The sequence below is a fragment of the Pyrgilauda ruficollis genome, unplaced genomic scaffold (genome assembly GCF_017590135.1).
Source record: "Pyrgilauda ruficollis isolate IOZ18807 unplaced genomic scaffold, ASM1759013v1 scaffold62, whole genome shotgun sequence".
NCBI classification, from domain to species: Eukaryota; Metazoa; Chordata; class Aves; order Passeriformes; family Passeridae; genus Pyrgilauda; species Pyrgilauda ruficollis.
Genome location: NW_024527933.1, coordinates 795426 through 822718, shown reverse-complemented (window position 1 = coordinate 822718; position 27293 = coordinate 795426). Strand labels below are relative to the sequence as shown.

At 47.4% G+C, this 27293-nt stretch overlaps 1 protein-coding gene across 2 annotated transcripts in view; it reads right to left on the bottom strand.

The window, feature by feature from the left end:
- The window catches only part of COL5A1 (collagen type V alpha 1 chain), a 128899-nt gene that overhangs the window by 88854 nt on the left and 12752 nt on the right, over positions 1–27293 (bottom strand). For both annotated transcript variants that reach the window (XM_041483929.1, XM_041483930.1), the window contains exons 2-4: positions 11262–11429; positions 5582–5795; positions 4830–4992 (exon numbers count right to left, since the gene is read on the bottom strand). In XM_041483929.1, coding sequence (XP_041339863.1) covers positions 4830–4992; positions 5582–5795; positions 11262–11429 — 545 coding nt within the window. The remainder of the gene's footprint in view (positions 1–4829; positions 4993–5581; positions 5796–11261; positions 11430–27293) is intronic.

The window sequence follows — 27293 nt, the reverse complement described above, 5'->3', positions numbered from 1 at the left end:
TCCCCAAAAACAGCAAAAACCACCATAAAATGCACCCACATGTACAAAAATGTCATTTTATTTCTACCCCTTCCACTAAATCAAAAGCTTTTGATCCAACCTTACAAGCTGAGAGTAAAATAATGCACAAAACTTAGAAAACAAGAGCACTTCCCAGAGATGCAAACACCACAGCCAAGAGCTGGGGAGGGAAGGAGAAAACCCTGATGAGAGTGAAATGAAATCTGGGATTATCAACCCCAGGGATAATTGGTTTTTTGAGTGTCAACAAGGCCCAAGATGAAAAGAGAGGTGGCATTTCAACCCCAAGAGCAGCAGAAGGGCCCCAATGTCTGGGCTGGGAGCATTGATGTGTCTGTCCTGCTTTGTCCTGAGCTGCCTTGGAACTCTCAGCAGCCCTAAGAGCACCTCTGGCACCCTGCCCGGCCTCTCTGGCTCATCCCAAATTGCTTTCCCTCCATTTCTGATGGCTTGATTTCACTCGTGGGCTTCAGAAAAACAAACAACAACAACAAAAAAAAACAATCACAAAGGAGGAGAAGAAATCAAAAGCAGCATCTTTCAGCACCCTCCAGGGTGCTGCGTCCCATCCCAGGACAGGTTTTGGCACAATTTTTGTCAGCCCCTCCTGGCCACAGGTGCTGAGATCAGAGGAATCCACTTTTTTTTTAGGTTTTACAGCGCCAACTACACCACTGAGACACAGTTATGGCACTCAGCTGCACAAAATTAACTCCTCTTTTCTTCTAAAGGAGCGAAAAGTGATCTTAAAAAGCAATATATTCCTGCCCTGAGCTTTTCCACACATGGGAAAAGTCAGTTCAGCCACTCCAGGCACTGCTGCAAACCAAGAGGGTCAAAACCCCACTTAACTTGTGGGACAAGGCTGCAAAATTTTACACAGATGAACCAAAAAAAAAATTGGCAGCAAAAGCAGTCACTCGTTCCTAGGCTGTCCTCAGCATTTTTGCCAAAACCTACTCAATTTTTCACCCTTGTCCACGCCACAATTTAATGATGCCAACTCCAGCTCTGGAGCCAGGGGCTGTACAAGACTTTTATCAGCACACAATGGCCCCTGGCTGGAAAATCAGGGGACAAAATGGGAAATGCAGCAGGAAAATGGAACAGCAAGGTCTGAACAAAGCTCATTTTGCTCATCACTGGAGTACCACAGAGCAGAAAAACAGGGCTGGGCCCCTCCCTGCTGCAGAAACCAAATTTCTCATTAAGCTTCTTCCCTGAGATGCCTCCAAACAGCCCCACAAAGGGGTTAAATTCAGCCCAGGGGTGGAAACATTACCCTGCCCCAGGCTTGGGGGCATTTTCCCCCCAACAAAGATCCCCCAGCTGTGGGTTATGGGATTCCCTGCTGGGATCCAGCTGTGACAGACCATGGGCACAAAATGGGCATCACCAGGATGGTTTGGGAATTCTTCCTGGCTTTTCAGGCTGAAAATGTTTGTTTGTTTGTTTTTTTCCTGCAAAAGAGCCTTTCCCAAGCTTTCCCCTCTCTCTATTCCTACACTCAACTATCAGGACTTGGTTTCTAATTTATATTTAAAGGAAAGAAAATGAAAAGGAGTTTTTCCTTCTAAAACTGAGACACATTCACATGGTTTCACTCCCTCCAGTGCTGCTGCACCACAGGAACCCCTCTGACTGCAGCAGAGAGAGTTTATCCCCCACCACAGGCTGGATTTTTGTCCTTCCCTCTCTCCCTGCAAAATAAAAAAAAATCCCTTTGCAGTCTCATCCCCTCAGACTCAGCTTGAATCCTCCCAACCCTGCAAGAGCCTGTCCTGCCATTTGTAAACTCCTGTTTACAACAAACCCAGCACAAAACTCAACTTGTCCAACCTGGGCTCAGGGCTTGGCCCCTTTTCAACCCTCCCCAGTCCTGTACAGAGACCCTCACAGCCTCCCAGCTAATTGAATTTTAATGAGAGGAAGTCATTTTTCCACTGGAAGAATGTTTTGCTAGAGAAATATTTTGAAACTCCCCTAACCTTTCCTGCCAGGCTTTTTTTAAAGTGGTTTTTTGGTTTTTTTTTTTTTGTAGCAGAACATGAGTGAGGAAGTTCCCATCCGGGCTCTCGAGCTGCTCCCCTCACAACCCCAGCCTTTCAATAATTACAGCTTCCAAAACAAAAAGTGTTTGGGGCTGGTTTGGTTTCAGTCCTGACAAGGAGGAGATGAATTCCCACTGCTTTCCAGCTCCTGTGAGACACAGAGCCAACCCCAGCCCTGTCTCCAGCCCCACTCCCACCTCACTGGGTTCTTTTAATTTCCAGCAAAAGTGACAAACACATCAGAGCAGAAAACCTCCCTAGCTGGGGTTTGCAGGTTGGGTGGGACAGCAGCAGCTTCACCTCCTGCACGTGCTCCAGAAACCCTCAGCTTTCCAGGAACACAGACATGGAACCCTTTGTTCTGAGCCTGCACAGTTTCTGCTTAGCCTTGCAGAAAGGAGAAAGGAGGAGCCAAAGGAAATGGAGTTGCTGAGATATGAAGGAAATTAGGTTCTAGTCCACTGACTTCAGAAAAGCTACTTCCACCCCAGTTAAAGCTGCTGGTGGGTTCAGTGGTGCGTGAGGAGGTGACCAAAAAAAAAAAAAAGAAAAAAAGGATAAATATCAGAACTAGAGGGGGTTTATATCCATCTTGTGTAATATCAGTACATGTAAGACAAAGAAAAAAAAAGTATTTTCTAATGACCCATTTCTCATAAGTGCCAGCAAGATCTTGTAGCTGAACTCACAGCCCGAACAGGCAAGAGGCTCCTTTGTACCCAAAACCTGAGGAGGTCCTGATGCCTTGGGAAGGCTGAGCTAGAGCAGAGGCTGGACAGAGTTACAGAATAAAGCAGGGATTTATTAAAAGGCCTCCATGGATGCACCTCGGGCAGCACAAGAGCCCAGCCAAGGCTGCACCCAAGATGAACCCAAATGGTCCCAAAATGCACGAGCGCTCACGGGGTCTCTCCCTGGGATCAGCTCTGCTCCATGTGCACATTGCAGTTCAGTGTCCAATTCCACCTTCAGCCCCTGCAGTCCCATCCTGCTTGTTTTTCTCTTCAACCCACATTGTTTGTGCCCTTGGGCTGAGATTTGGATCATTTGTCCTTGGTCCCCAGCTGGAGCAGGAATTGTTTTGTCTCCCTGCTCTGTGCAGAGCTCCCCATCCCCTGATGTGAAGCCCAGACCTGCACACTAAAGCAGCACAGAATGTGAAAAATAGAAAAGCTAAACCTGAGGCATCAGTGCCACAGCCCCTCAGGGTTTAAAGTCTTTTCAGCAGGGGAGCCATGGCCATGGAAAGGGCTAGAAGAGGGGCAGGGAGCACCCATGAACACCTGAGTTCAATTCCCTCCCTGGCAGAGGAATCAGCTGCCCCAAAGTCAGGTGAACCCTAAAAGCCACCTGGGAACCCCCCAGCTCTCAGAGGCAGTTTGGAAATCCTGTTATTTCTCAAATTGAAAGTGCAGGTTTTTCATCCAGCCTGGATGTGACACCAAGTCCTTCCAGTGGCTCTACTGGACCTGAGCTGGAGAAGAACTCACCACTTTTATGTAACAAATCAAAACACAGCATCCAGTGCTGAAACATTTGGCACAACGTCCAACACTTGTGAAAGACACTCCAGTGCCCATTAAACCCAGATTTTACTTTCCATTTTAATTTTTCAACTTCCCAGGGAATGTCTCTTAATTTAATACAATTTCGAGATCCAGGCCTCACTCGGTAACTGGGATTTTGGCAGATCTATCCAGCCCAGGATTCCTGCTCTGTTTACAGCAGAGCAGCTCCCAGATGTTGGTAATATTAAACAGACTGGAGCTTTCCCTCTGAGTGACAGCAAAATGCAGGCAAGAACTGGCTTTGCTGTGGCTCAAACAAACAACAACAACGAGATATTCCAGGGATAGGAGATATTCCCAGTCCTTTGCTGGGCTGGGGAGTAACAAGAGATCCAGCTCTTCCTCTAAATAAATTCCATAAAAATAAAGACCTAGAGATCAACAGGGCTTGATTACACCCTGTTGCACTTGGTGCTGGTTTTAGGAAGCAATTCCAACTCACAAGAAAGATCAGGAACGGGATTCTCATCCTCAGGAAAGCCTCACAAGTGCAGCAGAGCACAAAAGTTGATTTTGCCAGGGAAATGCAGACATTAAAATGCTGCTGAACTATGGGAAAAAGCTTCTCCCATCTGTACCTTGTCTATAAATAATGCTCTGCCTCTCTGCTTCCATCACAGGGGCTCACGGGAACATCCCACCCCTCAGGAATTTGCTTTGCCTTTGGAAGCAGAGTGTGGGAGGTGACAACCAAGCCAACCAAGCTGTCAAGGAGAGTCCCCTCGTGTCATGGAGCAAAAGAATCAAGAACCCATGGCCAATGAGTGGAAAAAGAGCAAATTCCTACAGCCCCAGGGTCAGCTGGGACTTGGGAGGGAGCTGCTTCCCTCAGCCTTCATTCACTGCCCCTGCAGCTCTAAATCCCAGCTCAGGGATGAATGAAAACCTTGTGAGCCCTTTCCAGTTTAAATATTCCAAGAGCTCCAAAATCCCAGTGCAGAGATGGTCCAGAACCCCAGCAAAGGCTTGAAACCAGACAACCAGAGGAGCTCACTCCACCAAGGCCACCTGGCCCCCAGTTTTCATCAGCACCACAAAAAGTGGAAATAAAAACTCAAAAATCACAAGCAACAGCGTTCTACTACAAAAAAAAAAAAAAAAAAACCACCCAAAAAATTTCAAAAACGAGCTGGAAGTGCCTCATCACCCCTGTGGAACAGCTCCAGAGCTGCTCCTTGCCGTGGCTCACCTCAAAGACCTCCTCATCCAATATCCTGGTGCCGAACACGATGATGCCGTTGACGTCGATGATGGGATGCTCGCTCCGGTCCAGGAACTTGGTGATTTTCTTTTTGCAGTCCAAAACCAAGGTGACGTTTTTCTTCTGCACACTCAGAGCCACTCGGTGCCACCTGTGAGAACACAGCCCACAGACGTGTCAGGCACAGCCCTGGGCTTTGCAGGACAAGGCAATGATTGCACAAAAAAATGAACTTTCAGGAATTGATGCTCTGCGAACTTTCGTGGAAATCCTCCCTGGGCAGAGCCTAAAGGGTTGGTTGGCAAGAGAAATGCTGATTGACAGCTTTCATCCCTCCAAATCAGGCAGGAGAGGGCCAGCCCTGGCTTCAGCAAAAAGCAGGGATAGAACCACACTGTTGTCTCCCTTTTCCACCCTCTTTTTAAGCCCTGCACAAGCCTCAGCCTGGATTTTTCAAGACAAACTGATTTTTTTTTTAAGGCCCTTCGCAGGAAAATCAATGTCCCTATCCCCACAAGTACCAGACAGCAGCACTGAATGCTCATTTACAATTCTTACAGATGTCAAATTAATCCACCAAAGGGCAAAATGACAGACTGGGGCACCTGTCAGCTGCCAGGGGTGTGCAAATACATTTCTACAGGCACGATTCCTATTTTATACAATGTTCAGCATGCTGGCATGGATACAAACAATGAACTGTTTTTTTTTTTTTCCTTGGTGCACAAAATGTCACTTACTTGCCATCTGCTAGGTTAATGCCTCTAAAGAGAGGATAGTCTTCTGGGCCTGGCTTTCCTGTATGGTCTTCATACAGGAATACAGGAGATCTACCCAACTCCACACCAATTTGCTGGATCCCTTGCTCATTGTAAATTGAGATCAAGAAGGACTGACCTCCTTTCTTCGCTTTTACAGTGGTTAGAATGGAGAAGTCCTCTGGGAAGGGGGAAGCTGGAGTGGAAAAGCAAAGAGGTTAGTGAGGTTTCCTCGGAAATAATCCCTACATCAACAGTGCTGTTGTCTGAGAAGCCACGGCTGGTTTGTCCCCAGATGTGTGCACATCAGCAGCCCTAAATGTTTATATAGGGCCAGCTGAAAACGTGGCTTTTCCCCAAATACTCTGGGGTGAAACCCCTGTGCTGGGGAAACAAAAGTTCTACAGAAGTCATTGGCTTAAATTTATATTTTTTGTACCCAACCCTTCCAAAAGAAGCTCCCTTAAAGCTTTTTAGGACACAAGGCAAAAAACTTCCATGGGGTGCTCCAAATGAATTTAAGTTGTAGAAGGGACAGAGGAAATCAAGCATCAACACAATCTTGAAGGGTTTTTATTTCAGGGAGCAGAGAATTGCATCAGGATTTGTTCATTCCAGATGAGAACAGAGGATTTCATGGTTTTGGCTTTCAGGGCTGCTGCAGACACACACAAAAAAAAATCTGAAAAAGGAAATAAGTCTGGCAATCAATGGAAAATGCTAATTTCTCTGCTTATTAAACAGCATCTCATTTCCTGACCTTTCCTCCTCTCAGGAAAGAACTGTGTCTGATCACAGGTGATTTCTGTCTTTATTTCTGCAAGGTTTGGAGGATTAAAGCCATTAAAGTCTGTCAGTGCAGGGTCAACCTGCAAGGCCAGGCAAACACATTTAAAGTTTCAATCTGAGCATCACCTTCTTGCAGAAACCCAAATTCCTCCCTCATCTTTGGGTTTCTCTGCTGTTCAGACTGAAAAAAAAAAAAATGAGCCCAAACTGAAAATCCTGGATGCACATCCCAAACAGGGCAGCTTGAAAACCACCAGGAGCATTCATAAAAAAGATTTCTTGGTCAAATTACACACACAACCCCCCTGATGCTGCATTTCAGAGCGTGGGGTTTGCAGGGAATCTCCCCCAGGAGCAAACCAAGGATTGCTTTGTACCTCTGGAGAAATCTTCCACCAGAGCAGGGCAGAGCAGAGTGGGGCAGCCCCACCGTGGGGTTTGTGACACGTGTGGCACTGGTGGCACCCAGGGAACACAGGGATCCTGTTTAAACTGCAGATGTGCAGCCAAATAAACCACAAAAACCATCAAGCTCAGTGCCCAGAAGCTTCAAATAGATTTCCTTCACTACTTTAGGTTTTTCCTCGGGGGGGTTTCACCCAGGGAGGGGATGAGGAACGTGGCAGTGGGGAGTTCTTGGCACCACAGCAAAACTGGAGCTCAAACACAGAAGCCCTGAGCTCATCCTCTTCCTCTCCTGACTAGGAGGTGCTTTAATTATTAGGAACAAAGTGTTTTTAATTTATTTATCTGCCTACAGCAGGGAAGAGAATGAGGCAGGAGCTGCATCAAAACTGAATTGCTGCAGAGCAAAGGGAGAATTTCAGGGGGATACCTGAGGATACCTACGGAGAAACACTTTGTACCAAGTTAATCCCCCTCACCTTGGGTAAATAACATTTGGGAAGCAGCAGAAAGCAGCAGAGAGACCTCCCAGACAGGAATTAAATGCCATTATATTCTGATTTATCCCCAGGACTCAGCCCCAGATATTTGGCCAAAGCAGCTCTGGTTTTGGTGCCTCCCACAGGATGCCCTGAGCTTTATCTCCCTCCCCTGTGCACAAACCCTCCTGGAGGACTGAGGCAGGACCATACGCCTTCCTGGCTCCAATTACAGCCTACAGATTTGGGCCTTTTATGTAAAATAGTTCATGTCCAAAATTTCATTATGAACCCACAATACAGTACCTTTCAACTTGGACAAGCTGCCAACTCATTAAAAAGCTGCTTTTAATTTTTTTTTTCATTATTATCAAAATGTCTCCATGGTGATGCGAGTTTCTCAACCCAAATAATCATAATGGATGAATTATAGCTGACATTACTCTGTTACTGCTCTGCTGTCCTGGCAAAATAACAATGCCTGCACTGTCAGAGGCAGAAATGACCCGGGCTGCTGAACGAGGGATGAAAACACATCCCCACACACACCAATACTGATAAATACATCAGCATAAATACACCAAGCAGGGAGAAATTGACCCAAATCCCTCCAAAACAATGGAGACACCACCCAACAAAGGCTTGGGGATGGAGTCCTCCTCTTGGATTCACTCCTCAAACGAGCTCACGCTGGGAGATGCTGCGCATCCATCGCTGGGGCTGGCTGGCATCCTGCTCCCATCCCGTGGCCAAAGCCTCCCAAACCCACCCTGTGGGACCTCCCACAGCACGGGGGGAGCCCCCAACCCTGCTGAAGCTGCAGAGCTCCAGGGTGGGCACGGCTGGATCCATGGGATGCTGCAATGGATGAGCCAGAGTCAGGCTGAGCTCCTTCTTGCTTGAGCATGGTGATTGAAGGCTCTTGTAGAAACTTGTGGTCTTCAAAACAGGGCAAGTTTGGACCTTCTTCCTGATCCAGGTGTAGTTAAACACAGCCTAAACCAGAGTCCTGCTCCTGAGACATTCCTAATCCAGGTGTGCCTAAACACAGTTTAAACCAGAGAGCTGCTCCTGAGACATTCCTAATCCAGGTGTGCCTAAACACAGCCAGGGAAACCTAAACACAGCCTAAACCAGAGTGCTGCTCCTGAGATCTTCCTAATCCAGGTGTAGCCAGAGTCCTGCTCCTGAGACCTTCTTCCTAATCCAGGGGGACCTAAACACAGCCTAAACCAGAGTCCTGCTCCTGGTCTGGGAAGGGCAGGAAAGCTTGAGCTGCTGAACAGCAAAAAATCAGAAAGTAGCTGATCCCATTCCTGCCACAAACACCAAGAGAAAATTGGCATTTCCTGAGCCTTTACACTTTTCCTCTTCAAAGCAAAGCTGCTTTCCAATGGTGTCACCAATTTCTGGTGTTTTCCTTCAGACTCTCAGCTGTGCAATGACTTGTTTTTCTCAGGGGTGACTGTTCAAGCTCTAACAGAGATTTCTGAGAAGGCAAATGACAACTGCAAATTTGATGGAAGCACACAAATGACATTGTGCTTGCTGCCACTGAAACCCTTGCCTTTCTTGCTTCTTTTTCTCTTGCTTTTCTTTCTGGAAAAGCACAGATTTTGTTGGGAAGCAGGACTTCTTCAGGGAGCCAGGACAAAAAGCATCTCAGCAGATTTTTTTTTCACTCTTTTGAGCATAAAAAAACAAGCTTTGTGTGTATATATATATTTATATATATACACGCATATACATCTTGCTTTGCTGGCTGTGGCAGCAGAATGCAAAGCCCATGAAATTACATCTTAGAAAAGCACCAACTTCTAATTAGCAGAAAATATTCTGTGCTGTGGAGCAGGGAGGGAAAGCTCTGCTCCAACCCACCCTCCTTGTGACACAAAAACCCTAAAAACCACATTCCCCTGGGACACTGCCCTGCAATTTCTTTGTTATCTTTATCCCCTCTCTCATCTGGGGGTGGGAGCTGAAGTCACATCTTGTTAAAGAGATGAGGAAACACCCGTGGATCTGCTGGAAAACACTGGGAGTTCTTCACTTGGCTCTTCCCTATTTCCTGAGCAAGCAGCAGAGAAGCCTCAAGGACTCTGGAAGTTTTCAAAGTGGGACTGAGCTGCTTCAAACACCCCGTGGCTGTCCAGGAGATGAAATGATGGAAAAGCTGCTCCATAACCCCATCCAGATCCCCCCACCCGAGGAAGATGCAAACCAAGAACTCAGTGAGGGCGAGGATATAAAAGCAATAAGGTATAAAAGAGGCAACCAAGAAAATCTTCAACACTGAGCTCTTTCCTGAGGCCAGGATTGAGTTCTCTGCTGACACCAGGACTCAGTTCTCTCCAGGATTCAGCTCTCTCCAGGGACCAGGATTCAGTTTTTCCCAGGATTCAGCTCTCTCCAGGGACCAGGACTCAGTTCTCTCCAGGATTCAGCTCTCTCCAGGGACCAGGATTCAGTTTTCTCCAGGATTCAGTTCTCTCCAGGGCTCAGCTCTCTGTTCTTGTGTTCCCTAGGTCAGACCTGCTGTGATCCAATCCCTTGTTAAACAATCAGCCAGAATGTTCCAGCCTTGTTTTTACTCCATTTGCTGGTTTCTGTTACATAAAAGTGACCAGGCAAGACTGGTCACAGTGGTTACAGAAACTACTGGAAGATCTCAAATCCACTCCAGCTGGATATTCCAAACTGGAACATTTCCTCTGAACACTTTGGAGCTTGTAGACACCAAGCCTAAAATTTGAAGTCATTTCAGGAGCATGCCATGAGGGGACAGGAAGGCACAGCCTGTCCAGCTGGGCACACAAAGACTTTATCTGTCATCAGAAAGAAATTTCCTGCCCTGGGCAGCGATAAAGACAAATTTAGGGTCTGGTTTGCCCTTCTGCAGACATTTAAGCCCAGCTTTAGGCCAGACTGAACAGCTCCTTTGCTGAGGGTTGGCCATGCAATGAAGCCCAGCCTGTCACACGTTGCCCTCATCACATCAGGCTCAGTTTTTAGGTGAGACCCAGCCTGTACTCCTGCTCACCATGGATTAAATACAATTATTGTCACAGCAGGATAATGATGAAGGCTGGAAAGAACCTCAACAACGAGGGAAGCACAGGAGGGGAGGGTTGGGAGCACATCCTCAGCCCAGCCTCCAAGTCTTCATTTGTGCCTCTGCCAGGCTGGGCCTGAGGGATGCCCGGGTTAATTAAAAACATTGATGGTGGCACAGCCCATTAGCTCTGATTTAGCCAATCCATTCATCCCCTCCCAAGCAATGAGGGAGGATGTGTGTGCCTGCTCTGCTGAAATCCCCTCCTGCCTCCCACATCAGGCACAAGCAGCTTCCTCCTTTCCTTTCCTTTCCTTTCCTTTCCTTTCCTTTCCTTTCCCCCAGGTGAATCAGGGACATCTGGATGGCTTGGGAAGGAACAATTCTGGTGCTGACTGCCTCTCTCAGGCAGGTTGGGGTCCACAACTTCTTCTTACAAACAGATAGTGATGATGCCTCAGCCCAAAAAATTCAGCTCAGGCAGCAATCAAATGGGCAGTGCTCTTCAAGGGCTTTGTGCCTTCCTCTGAAGAGCCTCCCATCCCTCCAAACAACTTTTCTCAGGACATCTGTTGCTGTGGGCCAGCCTCAGTTATTTTTATCTGGTGATTATTTGTGTTAGGAGAGACAGCAGAGCCCCAGAAGCAGATCCCACTGTGCTGGGCACTCCCCAGGCACAGAACAAAACCCAGCCTAGGCTCCTCTGCCTCTGTCCCCAGCTGCTGTCACCCTGCCAGAGTGAGAGAGGAGGAATTTCACAATCTGGGAGGGAGCAGAGGTGGCACTGGCCACCACCTCGTGCAAACACAGGGATAAAAGGAAATTATTTGATGGGCTGGAAATCTGCAGCCCCCTGAAAGAGCAGAATCACTGCAAACACACTGGGGAAATGAAGGAATCAGACATTTCCATGGGACAAATCAAAAGTTGGACTCACCAGGATACAGCTGCTTTGTTGGGGCACTGAGCTGAGCATCTTTTGTTACTCTGTAAGCAACATCTGCTTCTTTTGAAGATCTTCTGCTTGTGCAAAACCCCGTGGTTTTTGTGATACCATCAGGTAAATTATGAAAGTCTAACACCTTCAAGAGGTCTGCAGGTTCAGCTGCAAAGAGAAAAGGAGAAAGAAGAATTAGGAGACAACAGGGGTGGCACTGCTGGGCTCCAAATGAGGCTTGCAGCACACAAATCAATCCTCACAACCTCAAACCCAGCTGAAATGTGATTTCAGTGCAAGGTTAGTGTCCCTTCAGGGCAGGGACAGACAGGGTCAGAGGCACTGGCTGAGGGCAGGGAGCAGCTCAGCTGTCTGCACAGGAGCTGGATTTCCCTGGGTGTTTTCAGCCAGCATCCATCACTCAAATACATCCTGGAGATTAAGCACTGGGCAGGAAATTCCGGATCTGAGGGAAAGGTTTATACATCAGGAATTTCCCACCACACCAATACAAACCTTCCCATTCTTCAGCTGAGGCAAAAAGTTATTTGGAAACAAACACCTAAGCAAGCTTCCCTGAGGGACACAGGCTGCAGAATAATCCCACAGAGTGGCTGGGATGGCAGGAAAACCCACAGGGAATGTTCTGGGATATGAAGGAAGGTGAGGAGTCAAACGTGCTGCACAAGCCCTCCTCAGGCAGCTCGAGTCCAGGCAATCCCCACCAAATCATTCCAGATATTCAGCAGGATTCCTGCACCCAAACCTGCAGCTGGATGGCCAAAAATCCACGTGTGCTTCACAGAAAAGAGGGAAAATCTGAATTTTAACTAAAGGCACGCAGCAAGATGCTCTTTTCCTTACTCACATCCCACTGGGCTCTGTCCTGAGGCTCTAATTAATGAGGAGACCTTGCCTGACATCCCACGGGAGCACAGGCAGGGCAGCTTCATCCCCACATCTTCAGGGCTCTGGGACACCAATTAAGTCATGCAAGTGATGCATCTCATTAACTTCCTAATCTGCATCTCATTAACTTCCTAATCTGCATCTCATTAACTTCCTAATCTGCTCCTGCTCACGTCAGCAGAGGTGGAGGCTCCAGAAGGGAAACAGCCAGACCTGAATTTAAACCCTTAAATGAAATTATTCTGAATTTTGACTCGGTAGCTGGAGCCAAATGGTGTCAGAAACATGAACCAGCCCAGAAGGGCACAGAGCAAACTGGGCTGTGCTGGTTTTGGCTGGTGGAGGGTTAAATCTCACCCCAGCAGCTGATGTGGGGCTGCATTTGGGATTTGGGCTGAACACAGGGCCGATAACACCGGGAGTTTTTCATCACTGCTGGGCAGGGCTTGCACAGACTCCAAGGATTTCCTGCTGCTCTTTCATCAGCCTGGGAGTGCACAAGGAGCTGGGAGGGGCCCCAGATCCAAGGGATATTCCATGATTCCTGTGGAACCATGCTCAGCGTGCTGGGAAGTGGGAAAAAGAGGGGTGCACCTGAAGTGATGGTGTTTGTCCTCCCCAAAAAAATCATTATCTGTGATAAAGCCCTGCTTTGCATGCCCATGGGGGGAAGAACTCCTGGCTTTATTTTCCTTGCTTTACCTATTAAACCACCTTTATCTCAACCCACAATCCCACTTTTTCTGATTCTCTTGCTTTACCTATTAAATTATCTTTATCTCAACCCACAATTATTTTTCCCCCACTTTTTACAATTCTCTTGCTTTACCTATTAAATTGTCTTTATCTCAACCCACAATTATTTTTCCCCATTTTTTCTGAATCTCTTGTTTTATCTCTTAAGCCACCTTTATCTCAACCCACAATTATTATTTTTTAACACTTTTTCTGATTCTCTACCCCATCCCACCTGGCTGCATCGTGTCCATCAGCACAAACAGCAGTGGGAAAAGGAGCACGAACAGAGCTTTTATAAAACCAGAAATTTTGGTTACCAAGAAGCTCAGCCCAGTGTTTGCACAGAAAATGGATGTCCATTGTTAGGCAGCTCTTCTAAGTTTCCACAATTCTAAAAACTTGGGCTCTCAGTGAGAGATTACAAACACATGGCAATGCCAAGGGAGCAGCGCAGATAATAAAGGAGCAGCAAACAGCTGGAAATTTCCTCATCCCTCATCCTCACCAGGATGACATGTTTGTCTGAGCTGTCCTTGCCACTTGGATCTTCCCCCTGCCTTCAACCACGTTTTATCCCACACAAAATATCTGCACATCTACAGCCCAAGCAAGCAAAATGCAATAAAACTCCATCCCTGCACCCGTCCCATCCTGTGCTCCAAGAGCTGCAGAGCAGCCAGCTCCTAAGCTGCCTCCAACTTTTATTTAGGGAGGAGAAGGGGGAAAAAGGCCCAGGCAAGGGGGAAAGGATGTGAATTCCAGCCTCCTGACATCAGCTGGGTCCCCGTGCCAGGTGAGGGGGGTTGGAGCTCTGTGTGCACATCAGCCAGGCAGAGCTGCTTGCAGGAACAGCAACACCTGCAGAGGGACCCATCCTCTGCAGGGATTCCTCTGGGGGGACAAAAGTGCTGTGGGAATTGATAAAACCAGGGGGTTTTGGGAAAGCTGCGAAAGGCAGGCTTCAGAGACAGCAGAACTGCAATGAAAGCTAAGCAGCAGCCATAAGATAAGTCAGCAGAAGAATTATGTCAGCAGACGAATTATGTAAGTAGTAGAAAAGTAAGGACAAATAGAACAATGGTTTGTGTATTAACGCTCGTTTAGAATAACTCTTGAAGCTGCAGAAAAGTCTATCTAGCGAGATATTAGGAAGTTCTAAGCTTAATAATGGAGCTCTGTGCATTGAGTTTTAAGGCTTACAAGCAGGTATTGTATTGGAAATAAGCAAGAATTGTTTTAACCAAAGGTACACGTGCTTATAGTGATTGGATAGAACTGCTATAAGCACACAATATGCTTTTGCTTTGTGTGATTAGCCAAAAAACTTATAAAGCAAGTTATAGCATTAAATTCTTGATCTGCTGCCTGAGATGTGAGCTGATGGCATCTTCCCATTGTCATAACCATGTAATAAAACTGATGCTAGAAAATAAAACAGCTCAAGGCACGTTCCAGCCCCATCCCATTTGTGATTTGTACACAGCCCCCAACCAACAAATGCCTCTGCAGTGCTCACAGGGACCTGGTGGAGCTCCAGAGGGGCTGGAGACTCTCCAGGAGCCACCAGCCACAGGTTTGGAGCCCTCTGAGCAAGCCCAAGCCATGCCCTGCTGGGGCACTTCTTGTCCCTAAAGGTGACCCAAGCACCTGGCCTGTCCCCAAACACTGCAGCTCATTCCTGAACACCCTCTGTGCCCCCAGAGCCACAAGGAACTGGGTCAGAGAGAGAGATTCAAGCAGAAAACCAGTCTGGTGCTGCCCAAAGCAGCAGGCAGGAGAGGAAAGCACCTCTGTTCATTTTTGTGATGTCTGGAGCTAAGTTACTGAACTTTAAACTGGGCTTAGGGTCTTTACTTTTTAAGTAAAGGAAGTGCTAATGCAGTTTCTTAAGGCACTTAAAATATAATATACTTAAAATAGAAGTATAAATAGAAATTATAATTTTAATTATTTTAGGCATTATTAATTTAAAGTATAATATAAATAATATATACTTAAAATATAAGTAAAATAACTGCAAATGCAGTTTCTTAAGGCACCTAAAATATACTTAAAATATTTACTTAAAATATAAGTACAAATATAAATTACAATTTAAATTATTTTAAGTATTATTAATTTAAAGTATAATATAAATAATTATACTTAAAATATAAGTAAAGGAACTCCTAATGTACTTAAAATACATTTCTGCTTACTTGTAGTTATAACTTACACCTCCACTTGAAACTTCAACCTACACTTCTACTACATATCTGTGTGGCTTAATATATCTTAATCTCTCTAAAGGCTTTAATTCAAGGCCTGCATTCATCTCTCTGTCTGAGGGACTCAGAGAGGTTTGCATTCCAAGTGTCCCACCTTTCCTGGCAATCAAGGAGCAGCTGAAGAGCCACAGCCCCTGATCACTGAGCAAGATCCCAGCATCAGAATTAATTCAAGCCCTGTGTTCATCTTTCCATCCGAGGAACTCAGGTTTGCATTCCAAGTGTCCCACCTCTCCTGGCAATCAGGGAGCAGCTGAACAGTCACATCCCCCTGATCCCTGAGCAGGATCTCAGCAGCAGGAGAATGAATTCAAGCCCTGAATTCATCTCTCTCTCTGGGGAGCTCAGAGAGGTTTGCATTCCAAGTGTCCCACCTCTCCTGGCAATCAGGGAGCAGCTGAAGAGGCACAGCCCCTGGTCACTGAGCAGGATCTCAGCATCAGGAGAATTAATGCAAGCCCTGCATTCACCTCTCTCTCTGAGGAACATAAAGGGGTTTGCATTCCAAGTGTCCCACCTCCCGTGGCAATCAGGGAGCAGCTGAAGAGCCACAGCCCCTGATCACTGATTCCTGAGCAGGATCTCAGCAGCAGGAGAAGCCCAGCTGTGCCAGAGATGAGCTGCACACAGGAGCAGCTCTCACTGCTGCCCTGCCAGGCAGCTCAGTTGTTTGCTCGGGGTTTTGCAGCCAAATCCAAGCCCAGCATCTCCTGCAGGAGCTGCGAGGGCGCCGTGCACAGGAGGACAGAGACCTGACTGAGAGAGTTCCAGGGGATTTCTCACAGCTTTGCTCTGGGCTTGGCCTCCCTCTGAGAGGGCTGAAGGAGCTGGTGCTCTGTCAAAGCTTCCTTTTGACTCTCTGGGTGATGAATAACACCCCTGTGCAGCAGCACACACAGCAGCATTCTCTGCTCCAGGTGCACAGGCTCCCCAAAGGCACCAGCTCGGTCCCTGCTGCCTCAGCACACACAGAGACAAACCCCCCAGATGAGACCAAAATCACACCAAAAACCTGCAAAGCCCTGGAATAAAACCAAAAAGGAGCTTGACTTCTCATTTTAACGCAGGGCTTAAACGTGCTCTGCAATGCCCAGAGAAGAAACAACAGCGCAGAGCGCTGGAGGAAGGGACAGGGAGGTAAAAATTAGTGCAAGAAATCTGGGGTTTTCTTCATTTCCAGGGAAATGGGGAACAAAGGGATTGTCCCATCCCTGGGAGTGCCCAAGGCCAGGCTGGACAGGGCTTGGAGCAACCTGGGATAGAGGAAGGTGTCCCTGCCCATGGGACCCTCACCACTGCATTCTGTGAATGACTTGATGGTGAGCCAACAGTGGCAAAAGGAGGAATTAAATCCCCAATTCCTCCATCAGCACAGTTAATCACCATATTTCTGTGATCATCTGACTCCTAATTCTTTAAACACCTGTTAAAACCTGGACCAGAGGCTGCTGGTGTTGAGTTTGAACTCTACCCTCACCCAGCAGAGATTTTATTCTTTCTCCCACTTCAATATTAGAGCAAACCAAGCAGGATTCTTTGGAAAAAACCCCTGGCTTTGGGCTGGACATCCACCTGCCGCCACCACCACAGCCAAACCCCCATCTTGGACTCAGCCAGGGTCCAAAATCCCCCCAGAACTCCAAAGGAAACCAGAATTTCAGCCATTATTAACAACCACTAGGAATATCTGAGCCCACCAAACCCCCCTGCCTGGGGGTTCCCAACCCTCCTTCCCCCGACTGTTCCTGAAGGCAATTTTTTAGAGGAAAAGATGCCTTAAACCCTGCTGATCCTTCAGGATATGTGCAATAACAAACAAGGATTTTATTTCAATCCATTACACCTGTCAGTCACAGAGCTCAGCACAACCAGCCCTGCTTCAGCCACTGCAGGTCAGGGAAATGCTTTTTCCCCTCAATAATTAATCCAAAGTTCCATTTCCCCATCCTAATTTTTGGTTTCCCCTTCCTAAGTCCATCTTCCCTGGCCAAGGGAAAATAAGGAAAACAATTAACTATTATTCTCCCTTCAAAAAAAAACCCCAACAAAACAAAATCAAACCCAAACAACCCCAAACAAACCAAACCAAACCAACAACAAAAAACCCTACAGAAAACCCCAAGAACCCAACGGGAACATTGCTCTGGAAATTCAGTGCAAGATGGGAGCTGCAGCTCCTGCAGAGCACGCTGCAAATCCCAGCCTCAGCCAGAAGTCATTCATCTAAGCCATATTTATGCCTGTAAGAATAATTTTTAACACCTTAAACACCCCCAAAGCAATGCCATAAGTCACTGATGTGTTCCTTGTGCTCCCAGGGCCTGAAAAGTTACAAATTGCAGGCAGCAGACCTCAAAACAAATCTCATTTTTCAAGGTCTTTAATTAAATCCCCATCCCCGAGGAAAGGCACAGAGTTTGAGGTTGTCACTGAGCTGAGGAGCTCCTGAGGCTCAGCAGTGCTGGGAACAGACACTCCCAGTTCTCCCAGTGCAGGGAACTGGGAGCACTGGGCAAAAGGAAAAGCCAGGCTTTTGAGCAGAGTCTGGGCTCCAGGGAATTCTAAAGCTGAGCTCTGCCAAGCCTGGTCTAGGGAAGGTTCCCTGCTTGCAATGAGAGGAGCTCGAAGGTCCCTCCCAACCCAAACCAGGCTGGGATTCTGGGACAAAATTCAGGGGAATTCCTGGAATCGTCCTTCAACTTTTTGCCTTCCACCACCCTTCAAAGTGGAAAAAATTCATCTGGAGACACAAATTTACTGTGCAAAGCTGTCCTGTTGTTGTTTCAACACCCTGAGACATTTGGGGGTCTGCAGGAGGGGTGGGCAGCCTGCAACGGGAGCATTTTTTTCCATATTTGGATTTGGAGCAGGCAGAGAACATCCCCAAAACCTTCAGGGCTTTGTGATACAGCTCTTAGTTGTTGGGGAAACTGAAACAGGAAAGCCTTACAAATACGATTGGCTGGCAAAAGATTTTGAGAATATGGAAAAAATTCACCAGGAGCCACAGATGTACCGTGCACAGCTGCCCTGTTGTTGTTTCAACACCCTGACTGAGACATTTGGGGGTCTGCAGGAGGGGTGGGCAGCCTGCAACGGGAGAATTTTCTTCCATATTCAGATTTGGAGCAGGCAGAGAACATCCCAAAAACCTTCAGGGCTTTGTGGTGCAGCTCTTGGTCACGCTGTTGGTTGTGTGCCATGGTTTGGGGCCATAAGGTGAAGAATGAAAGAATGAAAAAGCATTCCCAGGTCATTCCAGGTGCCCTCTGCAGCTTCCTCATCATTTTCCAGCAGTCCCACCAGGCTGGGGATTGCAGCCCAGGGATGCAGATTCGCTGGAATGTTTTTTTGTTGTACGTGAACAACAACAGAACATTGTCATTTATCTCCCAGCAAATAAAGCCAATGGGGATCCTCCATTTCAGGAGTAGTGAAAAGAATTTCAGGACACCTTCCTCTATCCCAGGGTGCTCCAAGCCCTGTCCAGCCTGGCCTTGGATGCTTCCAGGGGTGGGGAATCCACAATTTCTCTGGACAACCTGAGCCAGGGCCTCCCCACCCTCACACAGAAGCTGTCCCATATTTTTAACAGAAAGAAATGTTTTCCAGCAGAACCCCAAGCCATGAAGGATCAGAGCATGAGGAGGGACAGGAGGAGCCACTGGTGACCCCAAAGCTTCAATCCCAACCTGCAAAACCCACCCAAGGTCAGGATGAAGCAGAGAATCCCCATGGCACAGGGACTGCTGCTCCACTGTGCTCCAAAGAAACCCTTCCTCTTCCAGCTTTACCAGCCTTAAAGTCCTTTTCCAAGATATTTTTAGCCCTAAATAAACACTCAATTATTGCCTTTGCAGGGCCCAGCCCGGGCAGGGCACAGCCCCTTCCCTGGGCTCTGGGTTTCTCACTCCCCAGAGGCTGCCTTGAATATCTGGGCTTAGATTTGGAATCAAAACCAAGAGGTATTTATATATCAAATCCTAATTTAGGGATATTCTATTATTCCTAGAGTTCCTGTGTCAGATCCAGCAGACAAAAAAGCAAGTGAGGACTGGAAGTTGCTTCCCCTCAGTGATGTTTTTTGGGTTTTTTTTAATGGAGCTGGGAGTCTCCTTTTCAGCCTTCTGGGATTTCAACAATTTTGACTCCTTATCTAAACACTTTTCACCACAGCTGACCTGGCTGCAGCCCTGGGATAACTGACTAAAACAGGGTGGCAGAGGCTAAAATAAAACAGGGCCTAAAATAAGGATATCAGGCCCCAGCTGCTGCTGCTCCAGCATCCTTTGGATGGGCTTAACAGAGCCTCTTAAATTCTTCAGCATCCCAACAGCCCAATAAAACACAATTATTTATTTGGGCAAAGAGAAAAGGCATTTTAAGGAGGAGAACTGAAGAATTTGAGCTGCAGGATTGAAGATATTAAAGGGTGTTCCTAAGGAAGGGGTAGGATAGATGGAATTAAAAAAAAAAAAAAAAGGCAGCTATGGAAGGGGTCAGAACTCATCTGCTCCTCCCAAGAGCTACCACAGAGCTGTGTCAATTCACACTGCTCCAGATTGCAGAATATTTCACCAGTGAGTCATGACATCCCCTTATTTATTTATTTTTTCTTTTAAAAAAGCCCAACTGGGAACAAAGGAAACCATTATGCAAAGTCAGATTGGAAGGATCCTACATCTAATCCCAAAAGGAAGAAAGAAACCCAGAATTGGCACTGGAGGAACTCAGAGACTCCATGAAATTCAAAGAATCAAATAATCCCTGTTCCTTTGAGCAGAAAACCTATTTTTTTTTTTAATAATCAATCATTTGGGTTTGTAACAAAGCCACGGTGTTTGCAGCTAACAGTGAGCAAGGTTTTCCTTCATGGAACATCATGAAAATCTGCTGCAAATTCCATGCAAAACTTACAAATACCATGTCCAGAAATCAGAAAAAAAGTCAAGGTTTGAGGGGAAATCCCAGCCCTGTTCAAGGACAGCAAAAATCCTGCTTCTTTTGAGAGCTGAGGATCTGGGATTCTCCCTGGGGAGGGGGAAAAAGAGCCCAGCAGTGAAGGGATGGCTCAGAGGAGGAGGAGGAGGAGGAGGAGGAGGAGGAAGAGCCTGGGAGCCAGGACAGGGCCCTGCACAGCCAGGGGACACTTGGGGACAGCTGCTGCTCCAGGACAGCAGCACCCACCCCGGGGATTTCACCATTTCCAAGGAGCTGTTCCAACCCCCATTGCACAAATCCTGGGGAAAAAAAGCAATGAAACCCCCCCAGGGAACAGGGAGAGGGGTGGGGGGTCCCTAAAAAGGCAGATTTGGGGGGTGCAAGGCACAGAATTTCCCTTTCCCTGCCCCAGGGCAGCTCCACATCCCAGCAGGGATCTGTGGGATTCTCCCTGGCTTTCCCCATCGCCCCCAAGGCAGGTCCAGGGGACAAAGGAAGGAAATTTTCCTTGCTGAAGGAAAAACCCCATCCATGGAGCAAAAAAAAAAAATCCTTTTAGGGCAGAGCCTGAGTCACCCTGTGAGCCACATCCCTGAGTGCTCAGTGCCCAGGGGATTTTTAGGAGTAGGATCAGAGGAATGAGGTGAATCAGCAGCTCCAGGGGCTGGCCTTGCTCTCCTCACATCCCAGGGGGCTGCTCCCATCCCATCCCATCCCATCCCATCCCATCCCATCCCATCCCATCCCATCCTGCAGAGCTCTCCAAGCTCCCCCCCCTCCACATGGAGCAAGAATTTCTGGGTCACTGTGACATTTTTGGGAAGGGCTCCAGCCCCAGTTTGGCTCCTGGCAGGAGCTTTGCCCTTTGCACCACTGAGGGTGAATGAATTTTGGGAGCTGTGAAAGCTCCAAACTCGCGCCCTCAGCACATCCCCAGATGGGTTTAAGAGCAGCTCCTTAAAACCAGCCCTAAAGGGATGCAGGTTTTGTCCCATTCACCCTCAGGCTCTGGTTTTTTGGGTTTTTTTGCATAAAATCCCGTTTTTACATCATTGCAAGGCCCCTGGATTGCCTCAGCCCTCAGGGAGCACCTGGAGAGGGAAAAAGAGAAATTCCAAGAGATGGAAATCACATCCAAGGAGTCCCAAGGAAACCTTGGCACCTCCTCTGCAGGTGGAGCATTTTCCATGATTTTTGACAAGGAGGAATGGCTTAGAACCCACCCAGGGCAGGTTTAGGTGGGATATTAGGAATTAGTTCTTCCCTGGGAGGCCTTTCCCAGTTTCTCCCCCCTGCCGTGGGGTTCATTCCCAATGTGCAGCTCTCACACAGGCGCACTTGAAGGTGGAAAAGGAAATTTCAACCTTTTCTCTTTGCTCTGAAGAGTCCCAGTGCTCCCAGACAATCTGGCACGGGGACAGCAGCTACGTTTTCAAAGCAATTTGTAATAATCAACCACTTAAAGCCCTGCAAGGCTTAATTAGGGCCTGAGCTTGCAGCACATTAAAATCAACAAGAAGCTTTGCAGCCGGTTTTAATGGGGTGCAGAAGAGTTATTCCTGCAAGGAAGCATCCAAAGCTGGCAGGATCTTCTGGGAAAGGGGAAGGAATAAAGGAGAGCTGGCCTAAGAGTGGCCTCCCTCAAAACCTCCCAGAACTGAACAAATCCACCCAAAAATCAACAGCTAAACTGAGATTTTTCCCTCTAAAATCAAACCCCTGCAGCCCTGTGGGGTGTTTTATGTGGGTGATGGTCTCCCTGCATCCCAAGGGTGTCCCTGGAATGGGAATTATTGCCCCAGGCTGGAGCCATCCCACACACTCAGAGTGGTGTCCTCCAGCCAGGAAACCCCGGCCCATGCTTGTGCGATTTATATGGGATTCATATGAGATTTATATGGGATTTATATGGGATTTATATGCAGCCAGCAGCCTCCATGGGTGTCAGGGCACTTTGGGAACAGAGTGAGCAACAATTTGGGATTTTTCCCCCCTCCTGAGCCAGCAGGATGCTCCAGCCTTACAGGATAAACCTAAAGCACATCTCTCAGCGCTTCAGGGCTATCAAAAAGGATCATAAACCCGCTTTTAAATGGAATTTTGTGCACAGGAAAACACCACGGCAAAGGGTTCTGTTCCCTCTCAGCATCTCCCAGCAGCGCTCAGGGGGAGTGGGGGATGCTGCAGAAATGGGATCAGGATTGTGCTGGACGCTGGGCTGTGAGGACAAGAATGACAAGCAGCAAAACTGGAAAAGCAGCCAAAATGGACAAATTTGGTGGAAATAACCAGAATAATCCCTTTTTTCCCCAGCCTTCCCAGAGCCCTGCCCCGCCCCTTGCTGAGCGCAAAGCTTAATTAAGCACATTAACACAAGCACCTGCAGAATGAGCATCTCTTCCAGCCCGCTAAAGCCCGGCTGAGCTCGGGCTCGCACATCACATCACATCACCACTTCAAAGGCAGCAAATCCCCCTGCGGGCACTGCCCCACCCCAGGTGAACTCGGCTGGGATGCTCCCAAAAATACAGGGATTCATTTTCATGCACTGCAGGTTTTGCAGTTTCTGCAAAGTTAATGGGAGCAGGCAGGAGTAATTTCATTTTTAAATATTTCATTGGCTGATTTTTTATTTTTTTTTTAAAGCCCAAGCTTGAATTATTTCCAGCCTTACTCTACACTCCACTATTTCGACACGGGGAGAGAAATGTAAAACCAATTATTTCCTGCAGATGCTTAAACCAACCAGCTCTGTGCATTTAGTTCATATCTGATTCTCCTGAAAAAATACAGCCAGCGGGCAAATTTCAAATTAATACCTGCTTGGCTTCATGAGAAGTGTTCCTGAAGCTTGTTTCCCAAAGTTTCCTCCGGAGCATTAATTCCTGAGTTTACATAACCCACACTGCACCACGCAGGTGCTGCTTTCCCGGGAAGAGCAGGAGGGGAAAAAAAGCCCAGAATTAACTGAATTTCATCTCTTCTCAGCCCCCAAGGAGCTGCGATGCCCTCAAGGGATGTCTTTGAGAGCAGGGAGAAATTCACCACTTCAGTTCCTCGTTCTCTGTGATTTTCTCACTTCTAATCCACATTTATCCAGCAGGTCTTGCTCCCAATTAGGTGTTTAGATGGATTTCCTTGTGAACATCGCCAGGGAATGTTATTTTACTGGAGGCCAGCGGAGGTTTTTTATGATAATATAAAATCTGGTGATCCCAAACATGCAGCGGAGGCTCATCCAAGCACAACATCCAGCTCCTATTCCTTTCCCTTTTCCCATTATAAATAAAACGAGTACAAGGTGTATTTCCTCGCTCAGAAATGGCACAATTTGTTTTTTTTTGTTTGTTTTTTGTGGGTTTTTTTTTGTTTTTTTTTTTGCATTAAAATTCCAGGATTCAGGAAAAGGGTTTGCCCCCATTAAATGAGCACATCCAGAAGGATTAGGGCAGGAAAATCCTGCCCAGCCCTGACAGAGCTTTGTGATCTCTGCTCCTCGGTCATTAGGGGAGAAAGGCAACCCCACTGACCGCCCCACTGAGCGGCATCTGCAATACAATCACAGCTAATTGCTGAGCTAATTAGCCGGCCCCTCCCTCCCCATCCCACCTGCCGTGGGATAGGGACCTCTCCGTAGGGATAGAAACCTCTGCAGGGGAAACAAACCCCAAACAGGGATCCAAACTTCTCCATGGGGATAAAAAACCCCCCAAAACAGGGATCCAAAACAGAGATCCAAGCTTCTCCATGGATACAAACCCCCAAAACAGGGATCCAAACTTCTCCATGGGGATAAAAAACCCCAAAACAGGGATCCAAACCCCCAAAACAGAGATCCAAGCTTCTCCATGGATACAAACCCCCAAAACAGGGATCCAAACTTCTCCATGGGGATAAAAACCCCTCTATGGGGATAAAAACCCCCAAAACAGGGATCCAAACTTCTCCATGGGATCCAAACCCCCCATGGGGATAAAAGCCCCCAAACCAGGGATCCAAACCCCCAAAACTGGGTACCAAACTTCTCCATGGGGATAAAAACCTCTCCATGGGGATCCAAACCTTTCCATGGATCCCTCCAGGGGATCCCAACCCCTCCCAGGCTCAAAGCCACCCCAAACCCATCTCTCACAACCAATCCAAGAGCTGATGGACCTTTCCTCACCAATATTCCTATCAAATCCTGGCTTCATCTCCCTCCAACCACAGCTGCCACAATGGGGTTCCAAGGGGTGATTTTAGGAAATCTGGGTCACAGCTGCATGTTCTTTCCCCTCCCTCCTTTCAGATATTCCCTATTAAACTGGTTACAAGGTGACATTGGAAATATCTGCTGCATTTAAGAGCTGAGATGTCATTTCAGGTCTTCCATTCTCCACACAGGAGGACTCAAACCCAAAGATAGCATCTAAAATATTGAAATATGCTCCTATAAAAGCCAACAAGAAACATCCAAGATCCTCATCCAAAAAGCTTTCCCAGGACTCAACCCAAGGCTGGCCCAGACAAATATTTACAGAATTATTCACATGGGTTTGTTTGAAATAAAGAGCCTTTTATGATCATTACTTTGGCATCAAACATCTAATTAGGGGCCAATGGCAGTTATAAAAATCTCTGAGCTCTCCTTGTCAGTGCTGCTGGGACTGGAGAGATGTCCCAGCCCTGCTGCTCCCCTGGGAAATCCCAGGGGATTGGGACAAGGGGGTGGAGCAGGGAGGGCTCTGCCTCCTCTGGGAAATGGAAAATGGATGGGAAAAGGGTCAGAAATGCCCACTCGTGCCTGGTTCAGGCTGAAACTCTGGAATTGGCATTTTTAGGCCTCTCTGCTTCACACAGAAGCTTTTGGGATGAGCCTTTTGGGATGAGCCTTTCCCAGAATTCCAGCAGGGCACCCAAAGCAGACCTGGACTCTCAAGTCCCACACAAAATGTGATGAAATTCAGCAAGCTGAGCAAATCTTCAACACTTAAACCCCTTTGTGCTGAGTCTGCAGAGAGGACTTTCCCTTCCTGACCTGTTCCAGCCTCCAATCCCCATCACTGCTTCAGGTGCCGGTTCCTAAAACCCCTCCAATCTTCTCAAATCTATTAAAAATATATAAAACTCAACATTCCCATCACTGAGTTGGTAAAACTCAACATTCCCATCACTGCTTTAGGTGCTTGTCCCTAAATCCCCTCCAATCTTCTCAAATCTATTAAAAATATATAAAACTCAACATTCCCATCACTGAGTTGGTAGAACTCAACATTCCCATCAGTGCTTCAGGTTCTGGTTCCTAAATCCCTCCCAATTTTTTGGAATCTATTAAAAAAAATGATAAAACTCAACATTCCCATCATTGCTTCAGGTGCAGGCTCCTAAATCCCTTCCAGTTTTGTGAAATGTATTTAAAAAAAAGATAAAACTCAGTATTCCTATCACTGCCTTGCAGGGAAGGACCAGTGACCACATTTTGGTTTTATTTTGCTTTTTGATAACAGGCAACTGAATTCTCAAAAGGGAAACAAGCAAAGCCCAGCTTTGGAAAGAAATCTGCTTTTAGAGGGGAGGTTTTGTGCAGAAGCCCAGCCAGAAGCTCCCCACAGAACTCTTCCAGGCCCTAAATCCCACTGAGGAAGAACACATGGCTTTGCTTTCCAACAATCCCAATTTGCTCTGTGGCAATTTCCTTAACAAGGCTGGCAGAACCTGGATCTAAGAGATGGGCAATAAAATAAAAATAAAAAAATCACATTTCTCAGCATAAACCCATTCATTTACAGGGTGCTGAGGAGTGAAATCACAGCACAGAGACACAAATGAGATCCAACACAGCCACCTCGGGCACCTCCAGCAGAATCACTGCCCCAAGCTCCAGGGCTGAGAGGTTTTTCTCCTGCAGTAAATTCTGCAGCTCCACAGGAGGTTTTTGGCTCCAAAAGATCAATCCCACATGGCTGGGCTGAACAGATTGGGGTTGATTTGTTCTCTGTCCATGTCTTGACTCCAGAACAAGCAGAGCCCACATCATTCTCACCCTTCCAAAGGGTGCAAAAACGCAGCAGGTTGGAAACAGATGAGTAAAAAACAGCAAAAAATAAAATTCAATACCTGACACATCCACCCCTTCTTCAGCTGCTCTCTCAGCACAGGGCGGTGTGTACCTTGGCATTATCCCTTTAAATGCTCCCAAAATTCCCTGTGGTTTTCCTTTCCTATGTTCTGATAAGCAGTGTGATAACACCAAGGCTTGGAGCAGGGGCACAGGAGTCAGGGAAGGGAGAGCTCCTGCCCTGCTGACCTGAGCAACCACCAGAGCTCTCCTTAATCACCCACGCTCCTCATCAAGGCTTAATTAAACTCCTGCTTTACAAACCTGAAACTGGATGTTTTCTCACCCCAAAAGCATCATCACTTCCCCCCTCCAAGCACCAGAACCTGCCTCAGTTTCCCAGCCCCCAGCAGAGCCCTGGGATGACCCTGTCACTCCCTGGGGACAGCCACCAATGTCCCCATGGCCCTGGGACAGCACAGCCCCAGGTTTTTGGAGCAGACAAGGGGCAGGAATGTGCCCAAAAATCCCCACAAGGCTGTTGTCACATCCAGAGCTGGCTGTGCCAAGCTCACCTCCAGGTTTTCTCCTTTAGCACCCCAGAGTGGGGTTTGGCTTTGGGAAACACCGAGGTAAAACAGGATCCAGACAATTCTCCTGTGCAGAGCACAGCCTGGCACCCAGACCAACAAAACATCACCCAGGGAAAGGCAGCAGGACCAGAAACCCTTCCCAAAACATCACCCAGGGACAGGCAGCAGGACCAGAAACCTTCCCCAAAACATCACCCAGGACTAGAAACCCTTCCCAAAATATCACCCAGGGACAGGAACCAGGACCAGAAACCCTTCCCAAAACATCACCCAGGGAAAGGCAGCAGGACCAGAAACCTTCCCCAAAACATCACCCAGGACTAGAAACCCTTCCCAAAATATCACCCAGGGACAGGAACCAGGACCAGAAACCCTTCCCCAAAACATCACCCAGGGAAAGGAACCAGGACCAGAAACCCTCCCCAAACATCACCCAGGGACAGGAACCAGGACCAGAAACCTTCCCAAAACATCATCCAGGACCAGAAACCCTTCCCAAAACATCACCCAGGACCAGAAACCCTTCCCAAAACATCACTCAGGACCA